General features: G+C 42.8%; 1 protein-coding gene across 1 annotated transcript in view; it reads right to left on the bottom strand.

The window, feature by feature from the left end:
• The window catches only part of GRIN2A (glutamate ionotropic receptor NMDA type subunit 2A), a 365,059-nt gene that overhangs the window by 69,260 nt on the left and 272,238 nt on the right, over positions 1 to 23,561 (bottom strand). Inside the window, exon 6 of the mRNA XM_006910879.1 lies at positions 5,651 to 5,856. Coding sequence (XP_006910941.1) covers positions 5,651 to 5,856 — 206 coding nt within the window. The remainder of the gene's footprint in view (positions 1 to 5,650; positions 5,857 to 23,561) is intronic.

The raw sequence follows: 23,561 nt of genomic DNA on the forward strand, positions 1-23,561 counted from the left end.
AGGAAGTGGCTTTTCCAAGGACAGGCCACAGTGAGTGTATGATAGCAAAAGTAGAAAGCGTTCTTCATTATGACAATGATCATGACAATGACTAACATTTATTGAGTAATTACTATTGGCTATGCACTGTGCTAAATGCTTTATACTAATTACTGGATTAATCTCCATGACACTTCCCTTAATTAGGTAATATTTGTATCTCCAGTATACAGTGAGAGTTACTGCCTCTTATTTTTAAAAGTTTATATTACATGCAACTTCTTTAGACCAGAGTTTAGTCATCTAATCTAAACTGAATTATTAAAAACTAACTGGAAAATGGAAGAGGAAGATGAGAACTTCGTAGGTGAGGTAGAGTTTTGCTTTATCCTATCATTGCAGATAGAGATTTGCAGCCAGGAGGATGAAAGTAAGGGCGCCTGACTTAGGCAAGGCATTTTCCTTACCGAGGAAAACACCTCAGCTAAGAAACAGGAGACCTGAGGTTTACTTTCTGCCTGGGCCCATGGCTTCAATGTCTCTTGATAGAGTCATCTGTCAACTGAAGGCTCATTCATAACATTCCCCTCCCTCCCTACGTGGCAGGAACTATAAAGAGTGACACTATTAAATAGCAATGTCCTTGATCAGAAAAAAAAAGGTGGGGGAGGCTATTAAAACAGAATGTTTTAAAAGCTATCCTAATCTTCCAAGGTTACATTCACTGCTTTGAGCCAGCCACCTTGCTTTACTTACCTGACCAGGTCATACTCAAAGGACACCCACAAAAAGAAATCAGAAGGGAAGGAAACGGGGGCCTTGTCAACTGATAGCAAAAGGTACTTAGACAGCTCATGTAGGAGGATCGAGGCCTCTCTGGGCAGCACACCGATTCCACAGTGCATCCGGGCATCCTGTTAGCTGACCCTCTGCCTTCGAGTCACGAGACATGTGCTCTGTTTGAATATTCCATTTTGGACACATGTACACACTGAACTGTCATCTAAGCACTTTAATGACGTTTATGAAAATGCAACATCGCGACAGGAAAACACCTACGTTTTCACATCATATGAAATTAGTAGGTTACACAGTGATACGTACGGAATGATTATAGCTATGAGAAAACAGATGAGCTTATGAAACATCTGGATGGAAAAAACAATGAAATATGAGGCATAGCTATTTTTGAATGGTGAGAAATGTCTTTTTTGGGGTTTTTTTCCCCCTAAATTACCTGCAGTGAGTATATATTACATATATAATTGGATGCACACACACATCAAGCACCGTTGGTATATATCGACATCTATATTCATGAATCTGGATGAATCTGACAAGATAACTTGGAGTAATGGAGGTAGATTGCAAAATGAAATCTTTTTTTTTTTTCCAATATTTTCCTTATTTCAAGATCACTGATCACCTATTCCGATCAGCCCTCACCACTGCCTTCTTCCATTCCCATTCCCAGGGTCTGCTCAACCGACTTGCTTCTGCCAGCCAGGACCGGCATGGAGACTTTCTAGTCTAGAAGCTGGATACTCTGGTCTGACCCTGCCACTCTCAGCTTGCGGGGCCATGGGAGATGTAAATACATCTGTATGTATTTACATATGATGGCTGGTGGACTCAACTCCACAGTGTAACAGGAAGTACGTACCTTCCTATCCACGCCCCCACCTCCAGTTTCCCAGCACAGAGGGGGTCAGGCTGGAGTTACGACAGCCATAAACAGGACAGAAATGTGTCCTAAGTAGATGAAATTAATGGCATGTCCAAATATGACTTCCTTCTTGGTATCTGTGGTTCTCTGAAAAATGTCTCGAAATCAAATTCCCTTTCCTCCTGGCTCCTCAGGCCGTGCTTCCACGTCTCTTCTCCCCGTCTCGCTATTTATATCTTCTTCCATTCTTCTGTCACAGTCACTTCCTTCACTTGGTTGAGATTCCCGGGAGAGTTCCAACAGGAGTTACAAATGCCCCAGGTTTAAGATTCAGAGTCACAGGCATGTAGTAACCTATATGATCTTTGGCCTCGCTGGGCACCTCAGTCAGTTTATGAGTTAATTATCCCCCACATCCCCTAAGAGAAGCATTTCTAGATTCCGATGGTCACTGAGGCATTTTCACCCAACAAGCAACCACCGAGTACCTAACTCTGTGCAAGACATGAAACTAGGCCCTGGGGACACAGGATGAAAAAGACAAGCCGCAAATGAAACACCTGAATTTATCCTGGGGGTTAGGGAAACACAGCCCGCTCGTAATTGAGAAATTCCGTTGGTTCCCTTGTGTGCGTGTGGAGGGGGTGTGGTAACTACACAGACATCTCAGAAATGGTGCCCTTGCCATCTCCCTCAGCTCTCCACCATCGCCCCAAATAAAGGGCGACTCATGAAAACAAATACAGGGAAGAGGACGCAAACCATCCAACCCTCTGGCTCTACAGTTTCCCAGCGCGGCCAGTGGATGTGAGCACAGCCGTGAAGGTCAGGCAGAGGCACTTTCAGATCCCGGGGCTGCTGCTAACGGCTGTGAAAACTCAGACGGGTCTCTTTACACACAGCCTCAATTTACTCGTTTGTAAACTGTGGAGGCCGACACTTACCTTGCAAGATAGGTGGGAAGATAAAATAAAGTATTTAAAGCACCTCTCACATAAGCGCTTAAAAATGCATCTCTCTTCTCGCCAACGATTTGACAATTCAGGGCATTAATTGACAATACGGCCATTTCTCCCTGTGTAGCAAGCCAGATATTCCTCAATTTTTCCTGCATGCTTTAACATTCGACTGGCAGGCTAGAAGAAAAGTCTGGCTTCTCAGCTCATTTCCTATTACCTGTGTCTTTAGAAGACTTAAGTGTGCCCTCAAGACCCCCTCATTCACCAAAAGTGACAGACAAAGGGTTTTTTTTCTGGGAGAACACCATTAAGAAAACAAATACCACTATGTTATCTAACAGGAATCCTTTTGGGAACCAATCAAGCTGCCTCAAGAATATTTATTCCCTTTAAGAAATGCAATTGATCTAACCTGTGTTTATGTCGGGGTTAGTGGATCCTAGTAATTTTCTATTGCTCTCAGGTAAATCAAAGACCAAGGCCACCTAGATGCACAGTAAACTCCTTGGGTCCCCAAGTGGGAAAAGGAAAGGGACAAGCCACCGCCTCCCACGGGAACCAAAAATGTGAATTTGAATTGTTGAATTCTTCAGTGGAAAACCCAATTCTTTCAAAGAGAGTCATTTATTTGGGGGCTCACTGTCTCCATACAAATGTGACTCAGGACTTGGTGGTCAATTGCTCTCAGCTCTAAGGCCCTATTGAAATGGAGATGGCATTGTTATATGAAGGAGGTGCCCCACTGAGGTTATACACTCTGCTTTCTTCATCTGATCAAGTTCGGCCCCAAGACCACCCACCCAAATCAAAACTTCCTTGAATAACTTTCCCAGTTACCCCTTCCATCGTCTCCCAGCTCATCGCTCTCAAGCACTGCACTAGGCCTCCATCTGCTTCCCGAACGTGCCAATCTCTTTCCGGCCTTTACATCTGATGTTCCCTCTACCTGGAAGGCATCTGCCCCAGTTCTTCCCGTGTTTGGCTCCTGCTCATCCGTTGTACGTCATCTTAAATGCTACCTGTGTGAGCTAAGGGAGCCTCACATTCCTCAAGCTGCTCTCTGATCACGCCACCTTCTTTACGTCGTTCATAAGGTTTCTCAGAACACGGAACTCCCCGGTCCTTTATTGGCTGAATTGTTTTTAACTGTATATGGTCCATGACTGCGAGATCATTGTCTTTTGTCTTCCCTGTTCATCGGTGTACTCCCCACGCCCAGCACTGTGCCTATCTCATAAAATGCGCTTAATGTGTATTTATTTGCTGACCGATCTATTCAAAGTTTCAACTCCAAAGAGGCTGACAACTCCAAAAAAGGCTGATCATTATTTGTTGAATAATCTACTCAGAATTTCAACTCCAAAGTGGCTGCTTATTGGTAAAAAAAAAAAAAAAAAAAAAAAAAAATTTCTTCAAACCAAAATGTGCCTTCAAAATATTTTTAGCGATCGTATTTTTAAAAAATTATCTTTATCCCAAGAGCTGAGCTCTGGGGATCTGCATCTTGTATAATAATAATCTAGGTTGGAATTTGGAATGTGGGAGAGAAAATGTCCTTTCACTCATCTGTTCAAGCATCACCGACATTGGAGTGTCATGCTCCGTGCTGGTCACTGGGGGTACGAACATTAACGAGCTACATTCCCTATATTTAGGAAGCTAATAATCCAGGGGGAAATACAGATGAACTATAAGCCATAAAAACTGGGACAAAGATAGCGACAGAGTGGTATAGACTGAATGTTTGCGTCCCCTTGAAGCCGAAGCCGTAGGTTAAAATCTAATGCCCAGTGTGATGCTGTTTGGAGGTGGGGCTGTTGGAAGGTAATTTAGTCCTGAGGGCGAAGCCTCCAGGAAGAAGATTAGTGACCTGATAAGAAGAGACAGGAGAGCCTGCTTCCTCCTCTCTGCCACGGGAGGACAAGAGGACTGTCTGGTAAGTAGAGGGCCCTCATCAGACACCAAATCTGTTGGCACCTTGGTCTTGGACTCTAGAACCGTGAGAAATAAATGTCTGTTGTTTAAGCAACTCCGTGTATGGTAATTTGACTAAGGCATAGAGACACACCCAGAGCACTGTGGAGGGAGGGAAAACTAACCCAACTTGGGGAGGGAGTGCTTCAAACTTAAGGACAAGCAAGAATCAGCCAGGTGAAAGGAAACGATCAGAAAATACTCAGGAAAAAAGATTCCCATCCCACGGGAGGCCTTTTCCTTTGGCGAATCCCCCACGAGGGTGGTGTCTTTGCATTAGCAAAGACCAAAGACTATAATCAGGGACATGGACTTGGCCGTGAAGCATTACGCTTTTCCAAAAGGTACACAGATTAGGAAGAACCCTTCACTAGAAGCACTGATTAAAAAAAAAAAAAAAAAAAATTCGGTTCTTTCTTCAATTGTAATAAAAGAGGAAGTGACATACATGTGATGCTTGCTTTGCCGCCGATGAGCTAGGAAATCGCCAGGAGACTGAGTTTACCTCGATCGCATCAGGAAGTCATGGCTAAGGTGTCTGTTGACTCCCAAATAGAGTCAAGTTTTAAAAATGTTCGAATAGTTTGGATCTGGGAAATATAAGAAAGATGGAAGGAAGTGGAAGGTACGGGGTTGCGGGGAGGGGACAGCCAGAAAAATATAAAATAATTATTTAAGGAAAGGTTGAAAGGGAGGGTTGAGTCAGCATAATAGCTAAGGATATGGTGATGGAGTCGGACGGACCAGTGTTTGAGTCCCGCCTCTTCCTTTTACTGGCTGAATGGCTTTAAACATGCTTCTTAATCTTCCCATAACTTAGTTTTTACCATGTTTACAATGTCAAAACCACTTACCTGGTGTTGCTGTTGTTGAAAGTAAATAATGCAAACCACTTGGAATAAGACTTTAAGTAAAGACTTTAAGTCTTTAAAAGTCTATTATCGTATTAGACCTATTATAATAAAGTATATTTCATAGCGTATTTTATTATTTTATAGACATTGTTATTATCAATGATACATGCTATATGAAAGGACTGGACACATTCAACTGACAGCGTCCCCAGACTCACTTGATTTTGACGAACTTCCGACACGGTACAGTGTTCCTTACACATGTCTCGGTCAGCGGGTCTATGTCCTCCACGATGACAAAGGGCGCCTCCTCCAGGGTGACGATGCTCAGGTGGTTGTCGTCTGGCTCACAGTCTGAAAAGGACTTGTACCTTGGCCACACAGCGTGCCTCAGGCTCAGGGTGTGGTTTTCCCACTTGCCCACCTGCATCACAAAGACAAAGCCACACCTGTGCTTTCTTGCACTACTGACTTGGAGAAAGACGAGTCCCTCTCTGTAACAGGTACGGGAGAAGAACCTCATCCATCTACGGGCTTTGGTGCTACCTACTTACGTGCTTACGTGCTAAGAAAAATGGAGATAAAGGGTAAGCAGAATACTGGGCATCCCCCATGCCCTGGACTCTCCCCAGACTAATTAAATTATGGGGGTTTTGCCTAAGTGTTAATACTGTTATAGAGCTCTCCAGGTGGTTCTATTGTCCTGACAGAGTTCAAGATCACTGATGTCATGAAAACAGCATGGACTTTTCGAATCAGGGGGGTCTGAGCTTGAACCTCCAACTCTGCTGCTTATTTGCTATACGACCCCAGACAAGCTCTTAATCGCTATGAGTGTCTGTTTTCCCATCTGTAAATAGGCACAATTCCACCTACTTTATAAGGACGTTATGAGGATTAAATAAGGCGATTTGTGAAAAGCGTAGTGCCAGGCACATAGTAAGGACCACATACTTTTTTTTTTTTTTTAGTATGGAAGAGAGACAATTAAAAGGATAAAGAAAACAAACAAACAAACAAACAGTAGTACGAAAAAGAAAGAGAAAAGGGGAGAGGAAGATGAAGTGGAGGGAAGATCAGTGGGAGGGACACGGGGTGGGGGACAGAGCAGGTAGGAAAACTAGAAGCATCACGTCAAGCTCAGATATGGTTCCATTTAAGTTGCAAATTAAGGTGAACTTTTATTAATCCGGCACAGAGTGGAGACTTCTGCTGCTTAGTGTACCTCGAGACCTGTCAAAATAGAATCGATGTGTTCCCTTTGAGCAGCAGTCAGCATCGCAGTGGAATCAAATTGAAGGCTGTATGTTTTGAACCTTAATTTTATTTGACAGCTTATTGGCACTATTCACGTACACACTGGGAGAAAGCTGCCCCCGGCATCGCACTTTCTCCTTCCTCCTCCTTCTCCCACGCGCAATTGCTTGACACCGCGGGTCAGATCTTTATTTGTAATACCGACCTCAAGGAAAACACCTCATCTGAAAAGCTAAGTGCCAAGTCCAGGCTTGTCTGTGTTGACACGACCCATTCACCTCTCCTCCTGTAACGTACGTGTCACCAGAAATGAACTTCAGGCCCTTAAAGAGGATTCGGACTCGCCAGACCCCAGGAAGGGTGATGGAGTGGGGGAGACAAGGCAATCATTGCTCTCTAAGATGACCTCATCTTTTGGACTGGAAAATTTTTGCTGCTTGTAGAGAAACAATGTTGTGGCCAATTACGAAACTGTCCAGCTTCACTGATACCTTCCTTCTTAAGATAGGGAGAGGAGTAAATTGGTCAAACATGTTGATCTACCTATGCTGTGAGGCGTAACACAAGCTGGAGGGAGTGTCAAGCCCATCTAATTCTTCATTCATTCAATATGGGTTTGCGGAACACCAAGTATGAGCCTGAAAACAGTGATGGGTAAAAACAGAATGATCCCTGCCTTCTTTGAACTATCGGCTGGCTGCAAGTCAAAAATCAAACCAATAATAATAAATATGCATTGATAAGGATGCTGTGAGGCGTAACACAAGCTGGAGGGAGTATTGAGCCCATCTAATTCTTCATTCATTCAATATGGGTTTGCGGAACACCAAGTATGAGCCTGAAAACAGTGATGGGTAAAAACAGAATGATCCCTGCCTTCTTTGAACTATCGGCTGGCTGCAAGTCAAAAATCAAACCAATAATAATAAATATGCATTGATAAGGAGATATCCAAGCTTAGCCTTTGGGAACATGTCATACCAACCCTTTTACTTTCCTCCCAGAGGTTGAGTAGTTCAGTGCGTTAGAGAATGGCTTTTGGAGTCAAACAGAAATAAGTGCTAATGCTGGCTTCATGCATTAGCTGAGAAGCCTTGGAAAAGTCACTTAACCTCTCTGAGCTTCACTTTCTCTACCTGCAAAATGCAGATAACAACAGGATACACTTTTCAGAACTGTAATAAGATTTAATGGGCCAAAAGTGTACATGAAGCATTGAGCACAGAACTTAGTGCATAACATACGTGATAACTGCTATTATTTTATTATTGTTGCAGTTAGCATTTAAGATACAGCTTAAATATTACCTAATCTATAAAGGCATATCCGCCTTCCTTAGTAATATAGAACCTTGCACCTATCTCCACCATAGCATTTGATGCAAAATTGTAACAATTATAGAAGTGTTCACTTTTGAGTGCTTCTGTACAGTCAGGAAATGTGCCAATGTCACCACTTAGTTAAATCCTCCCAGATCCTACATGGTGAAGATTATTCTTCCAACTTCACGATTCAGAAAACTGAAGCACAGAGAGGTTACGTAACCTGCCCAAACACACACAGCTAGTGAGTGGTAGAACCAGACCATAGTGTGTGGCTGGCTGAGTCCAAAGGTGCTTTCCCACTAGTGCTTCTATTAACTGATCCACGCCGATTCTGCGATAGCTCCAAGACCCTTCCTTCCTTGCAGAGACAGCTCCTAAGGTCCCAGATAACATACACAGAGATAAAGACTGTCTTGCTAGCAGGTCTTCAGTGATTGTCATTGACCACATCACTACGCAGTGGGAGGCAGGGGAAAGCTCCAGCCCAAGGCTGACTCACGGAGAGAGAGGTTGCAAAAGTTTATGAGCTCCCAGAGTGCAATAACTTCCCAAATCTTCTCTCTCTCTTTCACTTCCCAACATGTCTAAGTAAGCACCCATGGGTCCGCCAAGAAGTGTAGAAACAAGCTGTGGGTGGACAAACTCGATCAGGAGCCTTAGCTGCTGTGTAAGCACTGCCCTCGATCCTGAGAGCTCTCTGACAGACTCTTCTGATCGGCTCCCGTTCCAACTCCAAGTATCCCGACTGCGAGACTTATCTACCAGACGGGAGAGAACAGACATCCTTCCCTTTCCCCTCCTACATCTCTGTGTACAAGGGACTATAACTGAGTCCGGTGTTTGTAGACAGGTTTAACAGAGATTCATCCATTCCCTAAGTATTTATTGAACGGCTTCTAGACACTGAGGATACTGTGGTGCTAACATATTACTTGCATGGAATGTTTATGCTAATTGGGAAGATATACACGGATCAAATAATCACACACAAGTATATAGCATACAAACTGGGAGGGAAAAAATGGGTCTAAGAGTGGAAAGAAGGCAAGAAAAATCACGGAAGGCTTCCCAGAGGAGGCGACGTTTACACTGAGTTTGCAAATCCAAGTGAGTGGGGAGTAAGGAGGGGTGGAGGAGGGGAAAGCACCCCAAGCCTGCAAAGGCCTGTAGGTCCTGTTAAGGAGCGTTTCCCTAAGAGTTCATCTAGTCTGTGAACCAGAATGGAACAGCGTCCGTGGAGGTCATCGTGAGCAGCTATCCGTACATTATCTGCCCAAAGGTGGCGGTTCTTTGCCTCTCGCAATTTATTTTCTTTTTTATTATGAAAATATTTAATGACACAAAAGTAGAGTAGTAGAATGAATCTCTATACTCTCATTATCTAGCTTCATTAATTACTAACTCATTACCAGTCTTGTTTCATTTATACTCCCACCCACCCGCTTCTTCCATATTATACTGAAGGAGATCTCAGATATAATTCATAAACCCTTAATTTGATTTAAATATCTAATCTCCATTTGCTTAATAATATTATACCTTGACAATCTATGCGTTTATGTTTCAATCATTAGATTATGATTCTCCAATCTAGCAGAGATTTTATATATGTGATGATTGATTTCTATGTCCCCAGCTTCCATCTCAGGACCTGGCACAACAAGGCACTTACTAGATAGTTGTTGACGGAATGAATGCACATACAGCCTGAATTTTTTAAAGTGTCCATGAGTTGGAAAATTCTAGTCTATTGATCAATGTGTCCACGTGTGCCTCAGCTATGGAATCTTGCACCCTAAGGAATGACCGAGGCTGAGCCAATGGGAATCTTCCCTGGGACTTTGGCTGGGGTTACTAGGATAGGGTAACGACAGAAGACCCAATCAGAGATTGAATGTGGAGCTAAGAAATATGGAGAAGAGAGCGATAAAGTCGGGACTGCATTGCTTGAGCTCTTACAACAGTAATAATTGGCATTCACTGGGCATTTATTATGTATTAGGCACTATTCTTAGCACTATTTTGATTCTTATAAACAACCTATCCACAAGAGAAAGGTGAGGACAAATGATTTTTTATCTCTATCATGAATTTTTTTTTGTACTTAAAAACAGTCCCAAACTCACCCAAATAAGACTGTGTGGGAGAAGAAGAAAAAAAAAAAAAACTTCACCTTCAAAATAAACTGAATTTTGGTGATAAATCTTTGAGTGTTTTCAGCAAGTATACTGAAGTATATTTTCTAGGACAAAAAAATAATTGACTTCTGATGGAGAAAAGTTATTTTGTCAAAAGAAATTTAGGAAGATAAATTAACTTTGTTCTTATCGATAAAATTTAAATACAGTGCTTTTAGAAAGTGATTGCTCTTCTTCTTGCCTAAAAATATGTTTTGGGAAAGGGCAGTGATTACTTCTTGAAATGTTCAGCCAATATTTTCTCAGAGCAAAGATAATTTCAGCTCCAGAAACTGTTTTAAGCTAATATGCACCCCTTCATGCCCGGATAAATTCAGAGATATGCTGCAGAGGCTGCAAAAGTCTGGAAGAAATTAGGTTAATAGATGTGTGTGCTTCTCCTTTCAAAGAGATATGAGTGTTTGATCTCATTTGATCTATTCGTGAAATGCTTATACAAGACAATTAAAATCACTTCATTACTGGGCCCCTGGGCTCCCAAGCCATTCCCTAAGAACATATATCTAAACAGCAAAATAACATGTCTACTGCTACTTGAATCTTTCCATAACCTATACTGCCTATAAAATCAAATTCAGACTCCCCTTTACGTTAAAGGGGCCTAGATCTAGGTCCAACCAACCTCACTACATGCTCCCTTCTCTCTCTCTTTCCCGCTCCCCCTTTATATCTCTTTCTGTCTCTTGTATGTCCTATAAATACTCTCACACTAAAACATATTCATATACGCCTTCAAACACACATATCTTACCCCTACACACATTCACATGTGTACATATACACACACATGTATATTGTATGTGTGTATGTATCATATACCTATACATCATACATAAACCTATACATAAGCACGCACACACACGCACACACACACACATACCCACTCAAACTTACAATACACACACATACTCACAGCCCCACGCACATGCACCACTACACATACACACATACCTAGCACACACATATATTCACACCTCTACACACTCACACACATACATACTAAGCCACAGTGACGCATCTGCTTTTCACTTCTCACCAGACACACGTGTCGAACGACGCCCACTTCCCTGCCTTTGCCTGCACTATTTCTTCTACTGGAAATTCCTCAGCTTATCATCTCCACGACTGAAATCCCACCCATTCTTCCGGCTCCAATACCACTTCTCCCAGGGAGCCTAACTCTCCAGCTGGATTTCCTTTGTGCATTTTCTGTGCCTCCAGAACATTTTCTCTTTCGCTGGCATTATCCCACTCGTCCATGCAGGCACTCGACACATGCGTCTGGGACTTTCCACAGTGCCAGCTCTGCAGGAGGCTCTGGGGCTACAGCTGTGAACGGTCCCGGCCTGGTCCCTATTCTCAGAGTTTCCTGTCTGGTTAGAGAGGGGAAGTCAAAGCTCAATGGCAATAAAGCGGAGTAACTGCCATGCTACTGAAGCAGAGGGCTTGCTGCTCTGGAAGGAACCAAAAGATGCTTCTTACAGGAAGTGGCTTCCAATTATGAGCCAGACCAGCAGAGCTGGGCTGTGGCTTGTTAAGGGTTCTATCTGTATTCTCAGGGCAAATGAAGTGTGTAGAGGGGTGGGGGGTAAGTACTTGATTGAAAACTTTCAATCAGGGGAGGGGATAAATCAGTTTGATGCATTAGAACATTTCTTCCCAAAGCAACGCAGAGACAGGGCTTGTGGTTAAAAAGAATTGTGAACGCAGAGAGATGGGGTAGGAGGTGGCTGCATTTATCTGGATGAGCCTGACACAGGCCATGTCAGTGTGGGTCAGGTCGGCATGAACTCACGAGATCTCTAAGTGGTAGACTCAGTAGAACTTAGAGACCCACTGTAGATTGTCTGAGAGTGGGAGCGATGGCCCAGTTTGCATTGAATTATAGTTCTGCTGAGTATCCAGCCTGGCCTTGCAGTCTTCTACAGCCATGAGACCCACGTCAGCTATATTATAGCCCTCACCCACAGGCCGGTTCAATAAATATTTGCTAAATTGAACTCGATTCAGACTGCAGCGTAGCATCAATTTTTACTTAGAATTCAAACTTAAAAGAGGAAAATGGCCTGTTTACTCAGCTCCTCTCCTTGGAGACAAGACAATAGGGATTGCAAAATTAAAAATCAGAGAGGAAATTTATTAAAACCAATGATGGAAGTGGAGATCACGCTGCCTATGCTCCAGCTCGACTGGCTCCGGTTAGCTCACCGGGTGATTTCATAACCAAGGAGAAACGGGCCTTAAAACAAACACTTCACGTGTGCAAAACATCGGAAAACATTTCAGTCCAGATAATAAGCAGTGATTTACTCCCAATCTGGAGAAAATATGAGTAATTAACTCCTCAGGAAGATGAATTTAAGGGGAAAAACAAAGCAATCAGGAGGCCAATTTCTCTCCATCTGAAATATAAAGTCTTCCAAAAGGACACGCGATAAATGGCCGTGAAGGAAATTTAAAATGATTTAATGTCCATATTTAGCATAAATAGCATCATCGATTAACATCACTTCCTCGCCTCTACATGCAAGTCTCACGCACAAGCAAGCTGATAGCGAGTTTACACACAAGTAATTTTGTGTCTTGGGTTACTGCTTGAAACCAAAGGCAGATCCTAATTTGATTGATCTGAAAACTACAACACAGATGTTTGAGCCACAGCTTAATATTAAGCTGAAATGTGCTCTGAGTACGGTTAGGTCCAAGGATTTTTTTTTTTTTTTTGAAAACCCACACCCAAGCTAAAGTTTGTTCAAAACAGCTAGTCTGCTGAAACCACACATTTCACTGGAATGCAGTTGTCCCCTGAATGGTATATTTGAACAGTTGCTTCTACAAAGAAACTGCTGAAAAGCAGGTGTGGGCCAAACCTATTTTGTCTTCAATGCCCTGGGGCCTCAGATGGCCACTGACAGAGTGACATTAAAAACTGCTTTTCAGATACTGAGGGAAAGTGTCTGCTACCTGTGGATGCACTGTCTTAAATGCCATCATCGAAGGTGGTGGGACTAGGAATCTTCAGCATGAATAAGAACTTCTCCCTGGCAGCTGATGAGAAGGTGACCTCTAGATCTCAGGGGTGTCTGCACTGGTAGGTCCCCGATGAGACTGGGAACCGGACTTTGCAACCTGGATCTAGGTCATTCTGTTCTAGGTGGTCGAAGGACCAGATTTTGAGAAGCACCTGAAGGATCACACCTATGGCTCCCGGCAGGATTAAGTACGGCGTAAGAAAAGATGGAAATCTCCCTTCTTGGGTTACTTATGTAACCAGTGGCAGTTGCCAGAAGATCTTAAATGAGTTTAATCAGCTATTAGAGCCTTAATTAAATTCCTCTCAGTTGAAATTTCAGAATTGCCTAATTGTTACACAGCTCACATTGGAGCAGTTGATTTTTTTTCCTCCTGTAATAACTGTTCTCAGAGTAATCTAATACCTGTACAGATAACAGCGTCAGCTGTCTTGGAACCCAGCACTGATCTGGTAATTCATGGTGATGTGTTTTGATCTCCATTAATTCCACAAATAACCCACATAGTTGCTTTTCTTCCCCTATTGATGTTTAGTCAACAGGAGAAGAACTCAATGCCTGTTCAAACTCAGATTTGAAAGCTCAATGCTTGTTCAACCTCTCTGGAACAATGAGCCAACATTCCCTCCAGAAGTTCATTTATGATCTTCAGTCCTCCATCGTTCCTCTGTCCCCAGGTCTCCGAGGGTGGAGAGAAGTCCTGTGTCTTTGGTTTTCTTTTAATTCGTGGTGTGCCTTCATACGTGATGTGTCCTGGTAATTAGCTACACAGTTAATAGTGTTTTCTTTCTCCTTTTTGGTTCTACATTGGCATGATAAAACACGAGAGACTTGAAAAATCAGAACATAAAAAAGATGCTCTCTCTTAATACTCATTTTTTACCCATACTCTTAGGAGTCCTTCATTGTGTAACTTCTGTATCAGTCAGACTCTCATGGGCTATAATAAGAATTAAATAATTAACAAGTATAATAACTGCCATTTCTTGAGGGACTGTGATCACCTCGCCATGTATTTTCTCCTTCCATCCTCGATCCTGTAAGGAACGAGGCCATGATCATCTTTCCTGATTGGGAAACGGGGAGCATACGTGACTTGTCCGATATCAAACAGCAAGTGAGAGCATCTGGAATCTGAGCCCGGGCCATCTGGTGTCAGAGCCTTGAGCCATTACCACGCCTCGATAGTCTCAAGGTTGCCTTCAGGTTCGCTTTGGGAAATACTAAGGCAAACAGGAGCGGATGGCTTTGTGGAGGGACTATTCCAGGGACCAGCTGGAATGACCCTGCCGCAGAAAGAGCGTGTCCTGGGAGCCGGGACACCTGAGGTCTTCCTTCCCACCTGGCAGAGGGGTGACGTCTTTTTCTGCGAAGTTCAGACAGAGGTGGTCGTCCTGCGATTTTCCCTCACGTATGTCAGTTTTATTTCCTCAGTTTACCCGTGAACTGATTCTCCCGAGGACCTTGAATTCCACCGGGCAAATGCCTCCACCAGCAGAGAGAGCCGCAGGGAGCCCTTGCTGGCCTGAGGTTGAATTCCACCGCTGCTGGCACCGACATCCAAATTAGACGATTAGAATAATAAATCAGGGGGAAAAAAAAAATCCAGCGCTCATGTGTAAAGTGAGTGACAATTAGGTAATTTGAAGATTTCAACCAAGAGGAATGTAATTAAGGCTTTAACAGCTGATTAGCCATTTTCTTCGCCTCTGTGGTCAACTCTGTTCCTTACAGAGGCTTTAGAAGGGAGAGTCCATCTTCCCTTTGTGTCACGTTGTATTTGAGATGCTAACGGCCAAGATGATGCGACTCTGTTTACCTTGCTGCATCTGTTATTATCAAAACTCAACCGTAAACTTGGTTGAACCCCTTAAAGGCCTGGAAAAGAAATCCAGAATACTCATAGGTCTGCAAAAGCAGATCAGGAGACGTGGGGGGTGGGGCAGAGTTGGGGATGGGACAATCACAAATACCGAAATGGGGTGGGGGGAGAATAAGCACATAATATGGGACCAGAACTTGACCGAAGGTCAGTCCTCTTTAACAATACTAGTCATAACCATTTTTAACACCTTAACAAAGGCGATTTAAAAAAAAAAAATACTGTAAAGGTTTCTCTTTGACCTTCTAATGTACTTTTTTGGGTAAATTTCAAAGATCAGTGTGGTTTCCACTTGTAAGATAAATAAAATGCCATTTGCGATCTGGCAGAGTAAATAGCTCTTTTTGAGAGTATTTGCTTGAATGATATTTAGCGGCTCTGTTCCCTGGGTGGAGCTGCCAGTAAGAGTTAGGATGCAGGCCAGAGAGGCATACTCCGATGCTGGGCTGATGGCAGAGAGGGCCTTTCATTTATCGAGATTATCAACTCATTCTTACTAGCCTGAAAATTATGACAAGGCTGGGCACGAACATAAATATAACTTCTCTTGCTCTTGGGCAACTTTTCAAACATAAAAACCCTGAAAAGTGGCAACAGTTCGGGGCCGAATATGTAACAGTTTACGAGAGGAGGTAAGTTCTAGGTGATTAAGTTGCAGACTTAGGAAGGAGGAGGCGTCAGTGCATCACATCGGACTTGAGAGATGGAACAGGCCAAAAGCTGATGGGTTTCCTCACTCAGCATTATGTAAAACAGCCAATTCCATTTGGCTCCCGGCCCTGAGCATTCAAAGTTAACCTCACTGACAGTGTCTGCCGAGCTTTAAAATAAGGTTATAAGACCCGGGGGTATTGATCGGCTGCAGAGCATCTTATCCTCTTACCCATGAGAAGTAATAGGGTTGTGCAAGTTGAAGTGTTTAGAACTTGGTGTCAGGTCTCTGGTGGGCATTTGATTTTTCATATCTGGGGAGAAACAATAAATTTAAATCTTTGAGGTAGATGCTTTCCCTCTTCCGAATGAAAAGGTGAACCAGGGATGGGTGCCTGAGGCCCGGCTGATTATTACAAAGATGCTAACCAAAGCGCTGTGCATGGGTGAAATCCATCGCTGTGAAGAAATGCACACTGATCAGAATTTCAATCCTTTGCAGATAAGATGGTATTTTCACAATCGTTTTTCTTTGCTCAGCTCTGGCCCCGAACTACTTTGCTTTGCTCCAGGCTTGTCTGAGCCCTAAAGTATTCCAGTGAGAGGATCCTTTGAAATACTAAGGCCAACAGAAGATTTAATGGTGAGGAAACAGTAATAAGCTTAACCACAGCTTTGCCCACTGTTAAGAACGTGATTAGAAGGTGGTGGGGGAGATGAGGATCCCCTTGGGATGAGCCAAATAAGACTTGATATTTCAAAAAATAAAAATAAAATAAAAGCCTAAGTCACTCTCTCCTGTCCATCCAATTTCATACAAACCGATTATCCTCATCTCGGATACTAATTAACAATTCCAGAGCCCTGTAGAGTTACTAGGAGGAAATGACGATCTTGGTGACCAACCAGGCAGCTACTCGGCAGTGCTTTCTCTGTTGAATTCGACTGGCAAATTCAGTAGTGTAAAAGGACCCTAGAATTGGAGTCAGAAGACCCAAGTTCAAATTCAACTATGACACTTATGAGCTATAACACCTTAGTTAAACCACAATGTTTCAGATTCATACAAATTGTAGCCTAAGCTAGAATCCCAAGGTTCCTGATTACTCCGTTATAACCAATAAGTGAAGCCATTCTCTAGGTGTTTGGTCTGTTAGGATTAAATGACATCGATTCATCGGTTCGGTCATTTGACAAATGTTTATTGAGCACCTACTATGTGCCATAAACAGTTCTAGCACTGGTGATACAACAGTAAGTAAGCCTCTGAGCTGGTGGTCAGCAAACTCCAGTCCAAGGGCCAACTGATTTTGTACAGCCCACGAGCTAAGATGGATTTATTTATATTTTTACATGGTTGGAAAAAAATAGTATTTTGTGACATGGGAAAATTATGAGATTTGAATTTCAATGTCCATAAATAAAGTCTGATTGGAACACAGCCGTACTCATTTCATTGTATGTCATTTATGATTGCTTTCATGCTAAAACAGCAAAATTGAGTACTTGCCTTACACACAGTATGGCTGACATACAAAAAAAAAAATATATATATATATACACACACATATATATGTACACATATATATGTACACATATACACATATATATGTATATATATATATATACATATATATATATATACATATATATACACTAGCTGCCCTTTACATAAAATGTTTGCCAACCCTTGATCTAAGTTCCTGTCTATGAGACTCACCCACCAGTAGGAAAAATAAAACAAGATGCCCTCAGAACTATTTGTAAAATAAAACAGAAAATGACAAGTGCCAAAGGAGGAAAGGTGAACTAAATGCAGGGGGCACAAAAGTGAGACAGCGAATCTGATGAGAGAGGGAAGAAAGCATGAAAGGGGTGGCCATTGAGTAGGCAAAGGATTCGAATAATCAGAATGGAGACAGGGACATAGTTATTGCTTGAATGAACAGTGCGGACAAAAGCACAGAAGCTGAGCTTAAGGGACATATTTGTGGACTAGGAAGTTACCCAAATTGGAGGAAACACATAACATACATGGGGAATGAGAAAGCGGAATAAAAGATTCACTGAGATAAAATCCCAGAAGCCCCCGGATGTTGGGGTGAAATCCCTATGTGCACATTGGAATTCGGTGGCATTTGAATTCATATTGCCAATTGGCCTTGGGATCCCGTAATGACTTACTCAACACCTAAGGATAATATTGGTGGTTTCATCCATGTATAGTTGATATTTATTATCTCCACATCTTTTGGAATTGCCCTGTTTTCAAATAATTGTGTCGGTTCTTTTATAAACACATTCACATTTTTCAGACTATTTAGATAAAATTAGAGGTCAGTTTCTTGACCTTCTCTTGCCACCTCTGGTTCACTTCAGACACCCATTCCCATGGAGGGAAGATTCACTAAGAACTGCTTGATGTCAACGATTCTAAATTTAGAAAGTCCACAGGGCTCTCACTCAGCTGTCCTCATGTCCCTCCAACATCATCTTGGCCATTCGTCCCTGTCCTGCTCTACCTTCTCCCAACCGATCTACTCATTCATGCTTCCGCTACCTTCCCATGCCCACCTAGACCCCTTTATCGATCCCATCAGTAGATTTTGTTTGACAGACACACAATTATCCTGCCCCCACTTTGTCCTCCTGTCACACCCACCTGGCACCACCACACCCCTGCCCCAACTCTGAGTCAATCCAACTACTTCCTCACCTGCTAACCACGGAGTACAGACAGAGAACCTCACAGAACCATACGGATTAATATCTCTTCAAATGTAAGGACTCCCTCTCTGGCCAAAAAATCCTTCTCTCTTTTCCTGACTGGCTATCTCCCAGTCCCTAGAAACTATTTCAAGCCTTCACACCTGCCCACGAGACTGCAAGTCCGCCAGCTCCATCCTCACTCCCAGCTGATGAATCTCTCTTCGCAGAGTCTATGGACAACCCCCACACCCCACAAACATACCTGCCTCTGCACACATGTCTTTCTTCTCTCCTTCTTCGATAATGGAAGAGGCATCTCTCCTCTAGCCTCACACGAATCCCATTATTGGTGCTGTGGACACAGCCCTCTTCTGCACCAACCTCTCTTCTAAAAGTAGCCTGGACAAGATCATCAGGTGCTTCCTCATCACTACATCCACCAGGTGCATGGCATTTGGCACTGAGGCCACTCCCCTCTCCCTTCCTTGAGTCTCCCTGCCCCGGACTGTCACGATCTTGCTCTTTCCAGGCTATTTCCCACCTGACATCTCCAGCTCTGCCAAAATGCAAACTCCTGTTTCTCTGCACGTGTTTTACATGTCCTTCCCCCGCTCCTGCCCCAGCCGTCCATGCTCTGGTCTCTGCTACTGCCCACTCCTCCCTCATCATCTCTATCATGGCGGCCTTTGCCCCTGACTGTCTTTCACCATCTCCTCTCTACGCCTCTGAGAAACCTCAAGCTCAACAAGCTTCCAGCAGAGCTCATCACCTCACCTTCGCCCATTAAAAAAATGCACAATTTTCTTTCCCATGTGGCAAATATCATCAGTTCTTGAAATCCCGATCCCGGAAATAGTCCTTAATTCATCTCTCTCCCTCCACCCCCACGTATGTTAAATCGATCGCTAAGTCTTATTAGTCCTGTTTGAATACTTACTCTTGTTCACTTCTTTCCTAAAGTGTGACTACCTAGTCCAGGCCTTCTGCCTCTGGTTTCTGCAACAGCCTCCGACTGGCATCCCTGCCCCAGAGAATGTTCCTCTCAGCCCATCCTCCAAGCAACAGCCTGAGCCATCACATATCTCTGCATGTGATCATTCCGCTCTCCCGCGTAACGCCTTTTGATGGTTTCTCACTGCGCTTGGAATCAAATGAAAACACGACCCAGCCCATTCCCTGGCCTCTCTAGCTCTTTGCATTCATGCTAACTTGATTTCTCATCCTGCTAACCTCATTTCTCATGACCAACTTCCCATTCTGCCCCTGCCACACCCACATCGACTCATGAATCCCACACACCTAATCACAAGCTTCCAAATGCACTGAGCTCCTCTCAATGCCAGATTTCGATAAATGCGACTCACCTCGCAGAGAAGACTCTGCTCTACTCTGCCTCGCACTTCTACTTGAACTTCAGAACTCCACGTAGAGGAAAGCCCTTCTGGGAATCAGACGCAGACCCTGTTAAAACTGGCCAGGTGACTTCCTCTTTGTTGATCTCATCGAGTATTACAAGTACCCTTATACTCGTCTGTCTGCCCTAGCTGACCCACTGAGGGTAGGGACTATTCTGTTGGCTTTAGAATCCTTACACCCAACCCAAAGCCTCTTACACAGCAGATGCATAAATGTTCATTAAGTAAATAACTGAATAAATAAATGTACCAACATGACCACCATAACCATGATCTTCCTGTAATCAGTTATCAACTTTATTTGGTCTCTTCTGGGAATAGGTACTAAAAATAAAGTGGATTTTGGGGTCAGCTGAACCTAAGTCTGAATATCAGCCCTTCTGCTTATTAGCAGTGTGCCCTTGGCTAAGTTTACTTCCTAGGCCTTAGTTTCCTCCTCTGGAGAGTGGGCATAATGGGAGTAATCATTTCATATGATTATTGTGAGAATTAATACAATAATGCCTATAAAGAACTTACTCCATTTGCCACATGGTCACTGCCCAACCAAAATTAAGTGTTTTATTATATATGAGGCTCTTGTAAGGATTACATTAGTTCATTTACTTGGACCCCCAAGCCTGGCCCATAGCAGGTATTCAGCCAAGGTTAGTTCCATCCCATCTCCAGTGTGCATGTCTTCGCGAGGCTGAAGTTAACCCTGGATGTAGGACTTTGGCTGTGACTCCAGAATAGGAGAGAGAGAGGAATTGATTTTATCAAAACTCCAGGCCCAGGACCTGTATATCAAAATGACACTTAGGAAATGCATTTGCTTTTTCCTCCCTGAGGGGAGACAGAGATGTTTTTCACTTACTGCTCTCCACTTTAGATAGAACTGATATTGTCTATTAATATAATTCTGTGCACAGAGAAGAAGGTCCTGCCAAGAGCAGCTTGGCATTGCTCTAGCTCTACCAATAAATCCAGAGGCCTGACAATTACTTTTAATTCCATTTGCTGATTTGAGGTTCTGCACAATTAATGCATGCAATTAATTTCATAATTATAAATGTAACCCAAACTTTCTTAGATCCTTGTGCCAAAAAGTATGACCTCACAAATATACTTGTGAGGGCTCAACTGCCTAAGAAGCTATCTTGGGGGGGTGGGGGGTGGGGGGAGGAAAAGAAATAGAAAAAGGAAATTTCAGATAATACATACACTTGGAAGAAGCATCCTCACAAGAGTGCTGTAAGTCATTATGTGGATAATATTATAAAATCCCCAGAGTTTATGCATGGGTTACAAGTTGCTGTTTATTGTATCCTTTCATGGCACAGAGTCACATAAAGGTGATGGGGGATATTACTACAATTTTTTTCAGAAAAGTAAACTAATGTTCATTCAAGTAATTTGGAGCAGAAAGTAGAGCAAATGGTAAAGAACGAGATGCAGTTTTCTGACTGCTGGCCCAGGACTTGCTTAAATATGTCTGTCTCGGCATTTATTTCATTGTGTGGGACTCGAAGAGAAAACAAAGGGACTATGATTCTTGAGTGTGTTCACCTTTAATCTTTGAGCCTAACCCCTCTGCGAAAAGAGAATGCCAGCAGTAGGCTTCTAGAAATCCACTCAAAATGCAAAACAAAACAAAATCCCCCCCCCAAAAAACCCTAATAATTATCATTTAAAAATCCATATTGCACTTTGCATGATAATTCCCATTTATTAAGCTCTTTCTATTATGTACCAGGCCCTATGCCTGATGTTTTACATATATTATTCATAATCCCCACGGTTACGAATTGGCTGGGTGACCATGTTCCAATTAATTCGCTTTTCCGGTCCTCAATTTCCTCATCTGTAAAATAAAAATAATTATGATATCCACTGCTTAGGGCTTTGGTGAACTAAAAATGTGATAATGTATATAATATGTCTGGCTCAGGGCCTATGACAGTGTCAATGCTCAGAAATTGTTAGGCTTTTTGTTTTCACTATTTGGAACTGGAATTATATAGGAAAAACAAACCCCATGCTTTTCTCACTTGAATCCTCTACCTCTCACAACATGAGGTGATGTCACCTGCATTGTAGAATTTGATTAAGGAAGATAATAGAACTTAGTCGTCAAAGCGTAGGTTTCAGAATCAGACAAATGGGGGTTCAAAATCCAGCTCAGATTCTTGGAAATTGACTTGTTCTCTGTATTAGTTTTCTCATTTATAAAATGGGGATAATAATAGTACCGATCACGTAGGCTTTTTGGGTGAATTAAGAGAGATCATGTATCTAAAGCCCTTTCTGACCCACAGGAAGCACTTAATAAATGGTAGCATTAATATCTTCATGAAACCCCATTTTTCTGATGAGAACTCGGATTTTCTGAGAAATACAAAGATGACTTTCAGGGTTGGCTTGGGTCCCAGAACTAAGTGTTATCCATGGCCAAGTTCAATCCTATGATGTCGGGCAAACTACCTTTCTCTCCTAAACGTCCCAGCTTCTCACCGGTGCCAGCGGGGGCAGCAACCTGTTTCCACTGACCATGGTGTTGACCCCGTAGTTGGCGGACCACACCCTCACTTTTGACATTGACTTGGGCTCTGGATTAGACACAGGCTTGACTCTAACTTCTGTCTTAACTGGTTTATAGTATAACTTGATGAATGTCCCATGTTTTTCAATCCTCAGCCCATGTTTTCAAAGAGATAATTCCTGAATGCAAAACCTAGCATGTCATTTTGGTAATGAAACTCAAATCTTGCTGTGTTGATTCGAATTACCAGCTCAAATGCTACCTGTGGAAAGACATGTGACAGTCCTGGCTGAGGAACCTTGAATAAGTCTCTTATGCTGCCTGAATCTCAGTCTTCACCTGTTACAAAGAGGTTACTGTTCCGGCTTTCCCTATGGAGAAAGTGGTCGTTGGGATCCAATATCTTGCCCTCCTTTCGACCTTATATCTGCCTCTCTTATTTTCCCCAAACACTCTTTAATCAGGAAAGAAAAAAATATGCCATCAGTTATAATCTCCTGGTGCATACAGAGGTCAGCACGGTGGGAGACGATACGGAGAATCAGGATTCTTCCAATTTAGATGGTCTGTTTCAAACTTTAAAGTTAAACACAACATAAGAGAGAGGCCATCGGTTTCCCTTCAAGGGAATAAGAGTTGATTCTCTTATTTTTTCTCAACTTCAGCTTTTTTCCTCATGTACATTTCCAATGGAGTCTTTATTTGTACAGAGAAATCAAGATGGTTGTCGCTACCTCCTTCCTTCTCAAACAGGTCCAGTCAGTCTTTCTAATTTGCAAAATTGTAATTCAAAAAGAAGGAAAATAGATTCCAAGAACTCTATAGATATGATTGTGATAAGTTTTAAAACATGTTTTCAAAAGACAATGGCTACAGATAACAAATCATATGGCAGAGTAATAAAGAATGGACGAGTAACTTACTGCAGGAGTTGGGGGCGATTTACATCTTCAGGTTTGCAGAAGAATGCTAACTGGCTTTGCACAAAGATGCCAGAGACTGATTATGTGGCAGATTTGCATGCAGCTCAGTGGGATGCTCTGAGCTAAGCCCTAGAAGAGGCGCCTGGTTCGGAGGGGAATCTCATACCTGAATAGCCCTTCATGCAGGAATGGGGAGCTCCCAATGTAGGTTTCATA

Source organism: Pteropus alecto, unplaced genomic scaffold, assembly GCF_000325575.1.
Source record: "Pteropus alecto unplaced genomic scaffold, ASM32557v1 scaffold34, whole genome shotgun sequence".
Taxonomy (NCBI): domain Eukaryota; kingdom Metazoa; phylum Chordata; class Mammalia; order Chiroptera; family Pteropodidae; genus Pteropus; species Pteropus alecto.